Here is a 10,058-nt window from a genome sequence, read left to right on the forward strand (position 1 = left end):
AGGGCTATTGACTCAATGCTCGCTCTGCGTCGAGAACTGTACCGAGCGCCGGTGTAGGGCCAAGTTAATCAGGTCGGATACGGTGAGGAAACCGAGGCCCGGCGAAGCTACTCGCTTCTCAGCAGGCAAGCGGTTTCTTTGATTCGTCTGTCGAGTGGTTACCGTGCGCAATGCAGCTAGAAAAAGAACATCGATTCTTTTGAAACGTGTCGTCGGAGAAGGATTTTGAGAATACCACGGGCGGCCCGGAAAACAAACAAAATGGATTTCAGAGCAAATTAAACCAAAGTGGCCTTTGGAAAGCCAAAGGGCTCGACTTGGATTAGCGTATTTTGGACACGTAATGAGGACCGATTCTCTGGAGAAGACGCTAATGCTAGGACAAGTCGAGGGGAAAAGTGGAAGGGGCAGCCCGGCAGCGGGGCGGGGATAGAAACCATAAACCGTAAATCCTTCGGGTTGCGGATTATGGCAGAGGACGGGACGTTCTGGAGGAAACACAATCGTGGGGATCCTCTCCGTTGCCGAATTGTACTTTCCAAGCACTCGGTACGGTGCCCCGCGCACATGAAGGCGATCGAGTGACCGAACGAACAAATCATCAAGTGGCGGAGGGGATTCGACCCCAGGACCCTGTGATTCGTGGTGGGCGGGGACCTGCCTACCGGCTCCGCTGTACTGGACTCTCCCGAGCGCTTACTACAGTGCTCTGCTCACAGTAAGCGCTCAATAAATAGGGTTGATTGATTGCGTCCGCACCATCCACTCCGGCGGGAGGGGGCGGGGCTTCGGGCGGCCGCCCCGCTCGGCTGTCTCCGTCGGAGGCGCTCGGCTGTCTCCGTCCGGGTCGCTCGGCTGTCTCCGTCGGAAGCGCTCGGCTATCTCCGTCGGGGACGCTCGGCTATCTCCGTGGGCGGCGCTCGGCTGTCTCCGTCGGGAGCGCTCGGCTATCTCCGTCGGCGGCGCTCGGCTTTCTCCGTCGGGGCGGCTCGGCTATCTCCGGCCGCTCGGCATCCCGGTCCCCGCCGTGGCTGCGGCGCTGGGGCTTTTCACTGCGGCTGCGACCCCCGGCTCCCGCCCGCCGGTGCCCGCGCCCCGCTGCCCATGCAGGCCATCAAGTGCGTGGTGGTCGGCGACGGGTGAGTGCCGGGGGGGGGGGGGGGCCCAACCGGGGGATGCCCGGCGCGGGGGGGGGGGCGGGGCGGGGGCGAGGCCGGCATCGGGGTGGGGGTCGGCGGAGGGTCAAGAGGGGAGCTGACCCCCCCCATCGTCTCCCGCAGAGCCGTGGGGAAGACGTGCCTGCTCATCAGCTACACCACCAATGCCTTCCCCGGAGAATACATCCCCACCGTGTGAGCAGCCCCCCGGGGAGGGGGGGAGGGGTGGGGGTCCCGGGCGGGGGAGGGAGGGGGGCCGGTCCTGAACCCCCTCCCTCCTCCCCGCCCCCCCCCGCCCCCCCGCAGCTTCGACAACTACTCGGCCAACGTGATGGTGGACGGGAAGCCCGTGAACCTGGGCCTGTGGGACACGGCCGGACAGGAAGACTATGACCGGCTGCGGCCCCTCTCCTACCCCCAGACGGTACGTGAGGCCCGGGGGGGCTCTGGCGGGGGGGGGCGGGCCGAGGGCAGCCCCGCTCCCCCCTCCGTCCGGCCGGCGCCTCTCAGGGCCTCGGTCCCCTCCTCCGGATGACGGGGATGGAGACTCTCGGGCCCACGTGGGGATTCGCCCGCGTCCACCCCGGCGCTCGGGCCGGGGCCCGGCCCACACGGCGATGCCATCACCGTCAGGTTGCGCTCGCCCGACCGCTCGGCCCCCGCCGGGCCGTCGGGACTCCCGCTCGGACGCGTGACCTCCTGCCCGAGGCCTCCTCCCGCTCCCCGCTGCGTCGTCCCGACTCGCTCCCTTTCTTCTCCTCCCCCCCACCCAACCCCACGGCCCTCGTGTCCACCTCCGCCATTTATTTAGATGTCCGTCTCCCCCTCTAGAGCATAAGCTCGCCGTGGGCAGCGAACGTGTCCGCTTTACCGTCACCCTGTCCTCCCCCAAGCGCTTAGTGCGGCGCCCCGCACGCGGTAGGCGCTCCGTAACGGCGACCGGTTGAACGAACCCCTCCCTCTGCCCCCAGGATGTCTTCCTGATCTGCTTCTCCCTGGTGAGCCCGGCCTCCTTCGAGAACGTCCGCGCCAAGGTAGCCGCGGCTCCGGGCGGGGACCCGGACCCCGCCGGTGGGCGGCCGGGGGTGGGGGGGGCGGAGAGGAGGAGGAGGAGGAGGAGGAGGAGGGAAGACGGCCCGGAGGCTCAGCGGCCCTGGCCCTCTCTCTCTCTCCCAGTGGTACCCGGAAGTGCGGCACCACTGCCCCAACACGCCCATCATCCTCGTGGGCACCAAGCTAGACCTGCGGGACGACAAGGACGCCATCGAGCGGCTGCGGGACAAGAAGCTGGCCCCCATCACCTACCCCCAGGGCCTGGCCATGGCAAGGGAGATCGGTGAGTCGGTCGCAGGGGGGAGGACGGGGCGGGGGGCTCCGGACCCCCCTCCCTCCCGGCCCTGACTCCGGCCCGCGTCCCCCAGGCTCCGTCAAGTACCTGGAGTGCTCGGCCCTGACGCAGAGGGGGCTGAAGACGGTGTTCGACGAGGCCATCCGGGCCGTGCTGTGCCCCCCGCCCGTCAAGAAGCCCGGCAAGAAGTGCACCGTCTTCTGAGGGTCCCGAGCCCGGGGAGCGGCGGGGGGAGGGGCCCGGGGGGCCCGGAGCCAGCCCGGGGTCGGGGGGGGGAGCGGGGCCGCCCCGCCGGCCGGCCTGGGGAGCGGGGCCGGGTTTGGTGTCGTCGTCGAGGTTTTTGATTTCCCTTCAGTCGTGCTGTGACGGGGAGGAGGGCTAGCGGGGGCGGGGGGGGGGAGGTGGGGAGGAGGAGGGAGGTCCGGCCCAGCCCCGCCCCGGGGTTCAGGGGGTGGAGCAGCATGGGGATGGGACGGAGCGCGCAGGCTCGGGGGGGAAGGGAGGGGAGAGGGGGGGTCAGCGCTTGCCCGGACCCCCCCACCCGCGGGGACACGGGAGTCCGGGCCCCCCGGCCAGGCAGGAGGGAGCGGGGTCTCCCTCGACTTTTGGGCGGGGCGGGGGTGGGCGGGTGGGGGTGGGGGGGGCTTGTGAAAGATCGGGGGAAGGGGACGAGGCCAGGGCCCAGCCCGGGCGAGGGGCCGGAAGGGGCGCGGGGCGGGAGGGGGCGGCGTGGCCGGCTCAGTCCAAAGTGGCCCAGGCCGGGGTGATCACTTCTTATTTTATACAATAAACATTCTCCATCCGGCCCGGCCCCCGCCATTCTTCCCCCCCGACCCCCCGCCGCCCCTCTTCTCCCTCCGGCCCGGCCGCGGCGCGACGGACCCACGGGCCCCCGCCCTAACCCAGCAGGAAGCCCCCCTCCACCAGGATGCCCGAGCCGGTGGTCATGGCGGCCTTGTCGCTCAGCAGGAACAGGATGCCGTTCACCACGTCCTCCACCTCTGCAATCGATCGATCGATCGGTGTTATTCGTTGGGCGTCTCACCGTGTGCAGAGCACTGTACCGAGGGCTCGGGAGAGTCGGACGCGACGGAGTCGGCGGCCAGGTAGGGTGGGGGCCGTCGTCGGAGGGGTCGCCGGTCCCGTCGCCCGCCCCCCCGGCCGTCCCGACCACCCGCCGCCGGGTGCCCCCCGCTCACCGGCAAACTTGCCCAGGGGGATCCGGTCCAGCACGGGCCCCGCCTTCCGGGGGTCGCTCCAGTTGGCCCGGCCCATGGCCGTCATCACCACCGTGGGGTTCACCGTGTTCACCCGGATCTGGGCCGGAGGGGGACGGCCGGTCACCCCCCGTCGCCCCGCCCCCGCCCAGAGCCCGGCGTCCGGCCTCCCGCGTCCCCCCCCGCCCCGGGTCTCACCTGGTGGGGCCCCAGTTCCAGCGCCATCACTTTAGTCAGCCCGTCCAGCGCGCTTTTGGTGGAGCCTGGGGAGGGCGGGAGGGGGGCGGAACGGTCAGGGGGCCGGGCGGAAGGGGCGGGGGGGGGTCTCCGGAGAGACGCGGGCCGGGGGCACTCACAGTAGACGGCGTGGTCCCGCACGGCGCAGCGGGACGCCTGACTGGAGACGTTGACGATGGCGCCGGGAGCCCCCCGGGCCACCATCCCCCGGGCGACGATCTGGAACGAGAGGGGGTGGGCTCCTGGAGACCCCGGCCGGCGGGAACCTGCAGAAGGCCGCGGGGACCCCAGAGGAGCCGCTCCTCTTCCCCGCCCCGCGAGACACCCCCCCCCCCCCCCGCGCCCTCACCTGGGACACCTGTAGGACGGACCGCAGGTTCACCTCGAAGGACCTGGATGCGGACACAGGGTCGGTGGGGAGGGAGAGCAGCCCCGGGGGGCACGGGTGCCGACTTTCCGTCCGATGGGAATCGGGGGGAGTTGACGGGGGGAGAGGCGGCGGTTTTCGAGGAGTTAGCGGGGGAGAGAGACCCCCGTTTTAAAGGCCGGACGGCCGGCACGAGGGAAGCTCAGTCCGGCCCCCAGCACCTCCACCGGTGCCCGGATGGGAAACCCCGGCCCTCCCCCAAGCCGGAGCCCCTGGACCCCACGGACCGGGCCGCCGCTCATCCGGCGCTCGGCACCAACGCCGTCGTCATTTTCCCCGCGGCGGCAGACGGGGACGTCGGCCGGGGCGACCTCCGAGCCGCCCCCGGCCGGGACGGCCCGCCCCCCCCCCGGCCCCTCCGGCTCACGTGTCGAAGGCCTCCTTGGTCACGTCCAGGAAAGGCTGCAGCAGGGCCACGCCCGCGTTGTTGACCAGCAGGTCCACGGGGCCGACGTCGGCCAGCGCCTTCTCCGTGGCCTCCCAGCTGCCCAGGTCCACGCACACCGTCTCTATGCCGGGGCACTGCCGGGGACAGGGGCGGAACCCCGACCCCTTGGGTGGGCACGGGATCCCGCCGCCCCGCGGCCGGACGGGGCGCCCCCCGCCGCCCCCGGGGCCGGGCCGCGAGGACGGGGAGACGCGGGGACCCCGGAGATGGGTCGGCTCCCGTGGATTCCCGGGGGGGAGGGGCGGGGCCCAGGGGAAAGAGTCTGGGCCCGGGAGTCGGAGGCCCGGGGTTCCCGTCCCCGCCCCGCCAACCGCCTGCCGGGCGACCCCGGGCGGGCCGCGTCCGTCCATCCGGTCGTATCTATCGCGCGCTTGCCGCGTGCGGAGCCCGGCGCCTCTCTGCGCCCCGGTCTCCTCGGCTGTGAAATGGGGATCCGGGACCCGTCCTCCCTCCTACTTAGACCGCGAACCCCGGGTGGGCCGGGGACCGCGTCCGACCCCACGGACCCGCGTCTACCCGGGCGCCCGGCACGTAGCGCCGGCGCCTCGCGTAGACCGCGGGAACCCCCCCGGGCCCCAAACACGGTACAGAATCGTGGGGGCTCGGGGCCGGGGGCGGCCGTACGGATCGCCGAAAGGCATCCCGTCGATGCGATCTTATTTATGGGGCGCTCACGGCGCGCGAGGCACCGTAGTAAGCGCTGAGGGTTCGCTACGCGGCAGGCCCCGGGGTAGAGACCCCATACTCCGAGCGGGGCCCACGGTCTAAGAGGGTGGGAGACGAAGCGGCGTTAAACCTCCTTCCACGGGTCGGGACCCAAGCAGGGAGAGGTGAAGCGATTTGGCCGAGGTCACCCAGCGGGCCGGGACGGGATCGCGGCCTCGGTCTCCCGACTCCCAGCCCCACCCCCCGGGAGGGAGGGGGGGAGGAAAGGGATCGAAGGGCGGGTCCGGTGCGGGGGTCAGAGGTCACGATTCCGGGCCCCCCGCCTCCCCCCCGTCTGGGCGGGGGTCCGGGCGGCGGGTTACCTCCCGGGCCAGGCTGGCCAGGTCCTCCGCGGTCCGGCTGACGGCCACCACCTGGGCCCCCGCACCGCACAGCGCCTTGACCGCGGCCCGCCCGATGCCTGCGGGCGGAGCGGGTTACGGCGCGGCGGAGGCGGCTTCGGCCGGCCCCCTCCCCGGCCGGCCCGGACGCCGTCCGGTCAGCCCCCTCCCCAGATGCCCCTCCTCCCCGCCGCCGGCTTCCCGGGCCCGACCCCCGTGCGTCCGGGCCCCTCCTCGACCCTTGCTTCGCCTGACGGCCCGTCCGGCCCGGCCCTCTGCGACCGGCCGCCTCCCCACCCCCGGCTTCCCCTGACCCTGACCGGCCCCCTCCCCGCATCCCGCTCCAGCCGACCCCCACCCCCGGCTTCCGCCGACCCCGTCCGGCCGGCCCCCTCCCCAACTCCCGCTTCCCCCGGGGCCCCCCGGGGCCCCCCGGGGCCGGGGCGGCGTCCGGCCCGGCGGGCTCCGCGGGCCCACCTTTTCCGGCGCCGGTGACCAGGGCCCGGCGGCCCGCGAAGCTCAGCTCCATCCCGCCGCCCGCTCCGACCCCGCCGCCAACTCGGAGCGCCCGCCCGTCCGTCCGTCCGCCGGGGGCGGGAGGGGGGCGGGCCCGGAGGGGCCAATGGGAAGCCCGCTTCCCCTCGGGGGCGGAGCTATGCAAATGAGGGACCCTCTCGGGCGGGGGAGGCGGGCGCCGGCGTCGACGATCGGCTGGGAGGGAGGCGACTTGAGCGGGTCGCGTGACCTCCCCTCCTCGCGGCGAGGCCCCGCCCGCGGGAGGGGAGGCCCCGCCCACCCGGCCGGCGCCGGCGCGCTGAGGGCGGAGCGGGGGGGGGGAGGGGCGGGTCGTGCTCTCGCGAGAGCGGCGAGGTGGCGCGGCCGGGGCCCGGGGAGGGGCGGGGCCCGGGGAGGGGCGGCCCCCCGGCCCCCCGAGAGGCCCCGCACGCACACCCAACCCGGCCCCCGACCTGCGGCCGCCCCATATTGTCTTTAGGAAGCCCTTCCTCTGTCCCCGGATAGGGCCAGAAAATGATATTTTTCTCCGCGAAGCCCTCACTATGTGCCAAGCGCCGGGCCGAGGTAGATTCGGTGCGGTGGGACCCGGGTCGGGCCCCAGGTCGGACCCCAGCTCGGACCCCGGCTGGTAATCTTTCCTCTGTGAAGCGCTTACCGTGTGCCGAGCACCGGGCTGAGGTAGCTACGGAGCAGTCAGACCCGAGCCGGGCCCCCAAATAGGGCCAGCTGGTAATATTTTCTCTGTGAAGCGCTTACCGTGTGCCGAGCACCGAGATGAGGTAGCTACGGAGCAGTCGGGCCCGATCCGGGCCCCAGATGGGGCCATCTAGTAATTAATATTTTGTGATTTAGGTGCTTAGTAGGGTGCTCTGCCCCTAGTAAGCGCTCAATAAATACTACTGAATGAATAATATCGCGCCAAGCACCATCCTGAGCCCGGGGCTAGATGCGAGTTCGTCGTGTCGGACGAAGTCCCGTGGGGCTCCTCCGTCTAAGGGGGAAGGAGAAGGGCTATCGAACCCCCATTTTACAGATGAGAAAACCGAGGCACAGAGAAGCGGCTTGCCCGGCGTCACCCGGCAGCCAAGTGATGGAGTCAGGAGACCCGGAACCCGGTCCTCTTTCTCGAGTCCGGAGGGGCCGGGGCCCTGCGATCCGCTTCCGGGCCCGGTGGGGGTGAACCCGAGTCCGGGGGTCCCTGCGAGGAAGCGGGGCGTTCAGACGGAGCCCCCTCGTCTCTTCACGACGCCCCTTCGCTCCGGTCAGGAGGCGGCACCCCCAAGTCAGGGTGGCCACCACAACAGAGCAGGAGGCACGGAGGCCGTCGCCAGGCGAGGGATGATGAGCGGGGGGGAGGCGGGAGTGGAGGGGAGACAGGCTGGAAACCAATCATCATCATCATCATCATCATCATGGTGGGATTTGTTAAGCGCTTACCTACGCGTCAAGCCCTCTTCCAGGCGCCGAAGTAACGAGATGATGATGATCCTTCGATCGGATTGATTGAACGCTTACTGTGTGCAGAGCGTCGGGACGTGGTCGCCGCCCCACCCGGACCTCGCGGTCTGAGCAGAAGGGAGAACAGGGATTTTTATCCCCATTCGACAGAAGCTGAGGCCCAGAGAGGTGAAGTGATTTCCCCGAGATCACACAGCACGGAAGTGTCAGCACCGGGATTGGAACCCAGGGCTCTCGAGTCCCAGGCTGGTGGTCTTTCCACTAGGCCGTGAACCTGGGGGAGATTTCGGGGGGGGGGGGGTCCCTCGGGAGCCAGGCTGGGTTCCGATCTGGGAGGGAGGGCTGAGGGGAACCAAACCTAATTTTCTGGAGATTTTTATGGTACCTGGGATGTTTTTATAACAGTACCCAAAGACGCTCTCTTTCTCTCTCTCTGTCTCTTTTTCTCTCCCCCTTCCTCTCTCCTTCCGCCTCCCTCCAATACTGGCCCTGCTCTCTGATCCCAACAGAATAGTAATAATGATAATAATTAATAGTTATGGTATTTGTTAAGCACTTACTATGTGCCAAGCACATAGTGAGCCCTGGGGTGGTCAAAAGGATATCAGGTTGTCCCATGCTCACAGTTTGAGAAGCAGCGTGGCTCAGTGGAAAGAGCACGGGCTTGGGAGTCAGAGGTCGTGAGTTTGAATCCCAGCTCTGCCGCTTGTCAGCCGTGTGACTGTGGGCGAGTGACTTAACTTCTCTGTGCCTCAGTTACCTCATCTGTCAAATGGGGATTAACCGCGAGCGAGCCTCACGTGGGACGACCCGATTACCCTGTATCTACCCCAGCGCTTAGAACAGTGCTCGGCACATAGTAAGCGCTTAACAAATACCAACGTTATTATTTTAGTTCCCATTTTGCAGATGAGGTCACTGAGGCCCGGAGAAGTGAAGTGCTCTCCTAGGATCTTGGCTCCCGGGGCCCCTTTCTCGGAAGAGCTTCGTTCATTCATTCATTCGATGGTATTTCTTAAGCGCTTACCGGGAGCACTGTACCGAGCGCTTGGGAAACTACAATATTTCTCCGCTCCGCTCACGGAAAGGGGGAGCCCGGTTTCTCGTAGACCTTCCCCTGAGCTCGGTCCGAGCTTCGATACCGGCCCTCCTCCCCCCCAGAGACGGATGGGCGAGTTCCTCCGTTAATCGATACCCAGGTATCGGGTCGAGGACCGACCCGAGTTTGCCGATCCACCACGAGCCTCTAGATTGCGAGCTCGCCGCGGGCAGGGAGGTTTCTTTCCAACTCTCTTGTAGTAGACTCTCGGTCGCTTAGCACAGCACTCTGCCCCGAGAAGCAGCGTGGCCTAGTGAGGCGAAAGAGCACGGGCCGGGGAGGCAGAGGACCTGGGTTCTGATCCCCGTTCCGTCACTCGTCGGCTGTGTGACCTGGGGCGAGTCCCTTCGCTTCTCTGGGCCTCAGTTCCCTCACCTGGAAAGTGGGGATTAAAGCCGTGAGCCCCACGTGGGACAGGGACCGTGTCCAAACCGATTATCTGGTCTCCACCCCGGCCCTCAGTACGGAGCCTGGCACGTAGTAAGCGCTTAACAAATGCCATTCGAAAAGAAATAAAGTTCGCGCTCAACAAATACTATCGACTGATCGACTGGCTGAGCCTAGCCGCCCCGGCTCCCGGAATCCTCTCCGCTCACGCTAAAGCGGGGTCCACCCACTGACCCCTCTCCGTGGTGGTCGAGCACCTCGCCACTCTTTACGTGAGCTTGGAGAGCCGAAGTGCTGCGTGACTTATGTAAGGAGGCAGAAAGATATTTCGTGGCTCAGTTGAAAGAGCAGGGGCTTAGGAGTCGGCGGTCATGGGTTCGAATCCCGGCTCTGCCACCTGTCAGCTGTGTGACTTTGGGCAAGTCACTTGTCTTCTCGGTGCCTCAGTGACCTCATCTGTAAAATGGGGATTAAGTCTGTGCGCCCCAAGTGGGACGACCTGATTCCCCTGTATCTACCCCAGCGCTTAGAACAGTGCTCGGCACATAGTAAGCGCTTAACAAATGCCAACATTATTATATTTGAGTGGGTGTTGGATGAGGGGCCGGGGGGCGGGGAAAGGCATGGGGGTTGGGGGGGTGAAGAAATCCACAAAATCCAGAATCCACCACCCCCTATCCCATGGAGTCCGGTGGCGGGACGACGGGTTCTCCCGTTA

At 68.1% G+C, this 10,058-nt stretch overlaps 2 protein-coding genes across 2 annotated transcripts; one reads left to right on the top strand and one right to left on the bottom strand.

The window, feature by feature from the left end:
- Positions 1–940: 940 nt before the first annotated feature.
- RAC3 (Rac family small GTPase 3) lies at positions 941–2,766 on the top strand. Its single transcript, XM_029056753.2, has 6 exons — positions 941–1,139; positions 1,281–1,352; positions 1,464–1,581; positions 2,129–2,191; positions 2,334–2,493; positions 2,579–2,766. Exons 1-6 carry the CDS (start codon positions 1,105–1,107, stop codon positions 2,707–2,709), a joined length of 579 nt encoding a protein of 192 aa, XP_028912586.1. The 5' UTR covers positions 941–1,104; the 3' UTR covers positions 2,710–2,766.
- A 498-nt stretch (positions 2,767–3,264) lies between these two features.
- Positions 3,265–6,463, bottom strand: DCXR (dicarbonyl and L-xylulose reductase). The gene is made up of 8 exons (XM_029056754.2): positions 6,358–6,463; positions 5,863–5,960; positions 4,754–4,908; positions 4,309–4,351; positions 4,079–4,178; positions 3,921–3,985; positions 3,705–3,822; positions 3,265–3,506 (listed from the first exon to the last, which is right to left on the bottom strand). The coding sequence occupies exons 1-8, from the start codon at positions 6,407–6,409 to the stop codon at positions 3,403–3,405; spliced, it is 735 nt and encodes a 244-aa protein (XP_028912587.1). The 5' UTR covers positions 6,410–6,463; the 3' UTR covers positions 3,265–3,402.
- Positions 6,464–10,058: the final 3,595 nt, after the last annotated feature.

This window comes from Ornithorhynchus anatinus, unplaced genomic scaffold (genome assembly GCF_004115215.2).
Source record: "Ornithorhynchus anatinus isolate Pmale09 unplaced genomic scaffold, mOrnAna1.pri.v4 scaffold_264_arrow_ctg1, whole genome shotgun sequence".
NCBI lineage: Eukaryota > Metazoa > Chordata > Mammalia > Monotremata > Ornithorhynchidae > Ornithorhynchus > Ornithorhynchus anatinus.

Coding starts and splice junctions, on each gene's coding strand:
- RAC3 (XM_029056753.2), top strand. CDS start 1,105: ATGCAGGCCATCAAGTGCGTGGTGGTCGGCGACGG. Junction 1,353..1,463: donor GGAGAATACATCCCCACCGT/GTGAGCAGCCCC, acceptor GCCCCCCCGCAG/CTTCGACAACTACTCGGCCA. Junction 2,192..2,333: donor TCGAGAACGTCCGCGCCAAG/GTAGCCGCGGCT, acceptor TCTCTCTCCCAG/TGGTACCCGGAAGTGCGGCA.
- DCXR (XM_029056754.2), bottom strand. CDS start 6,409: ATGGAGCTGAGCTTCGCGGGCCGCCGGGCCCTGGTCACCGGCGCCGGA. Junction 4,909..5,862: donor TGGCCAGCCTGGCCCGGGAG/GTAACCCGCCGC, acceptor TGTCCCCGGCAG/TGCCCCGGCATAGAGACGGT. Junction 4,179..4,308: donor CCGTCCTACAGGTGTCCCAG/GTGAGGGCGCGG, acceptor CTCTCGTTCCAG/ATCGTCGCCCGGGGGATGGT.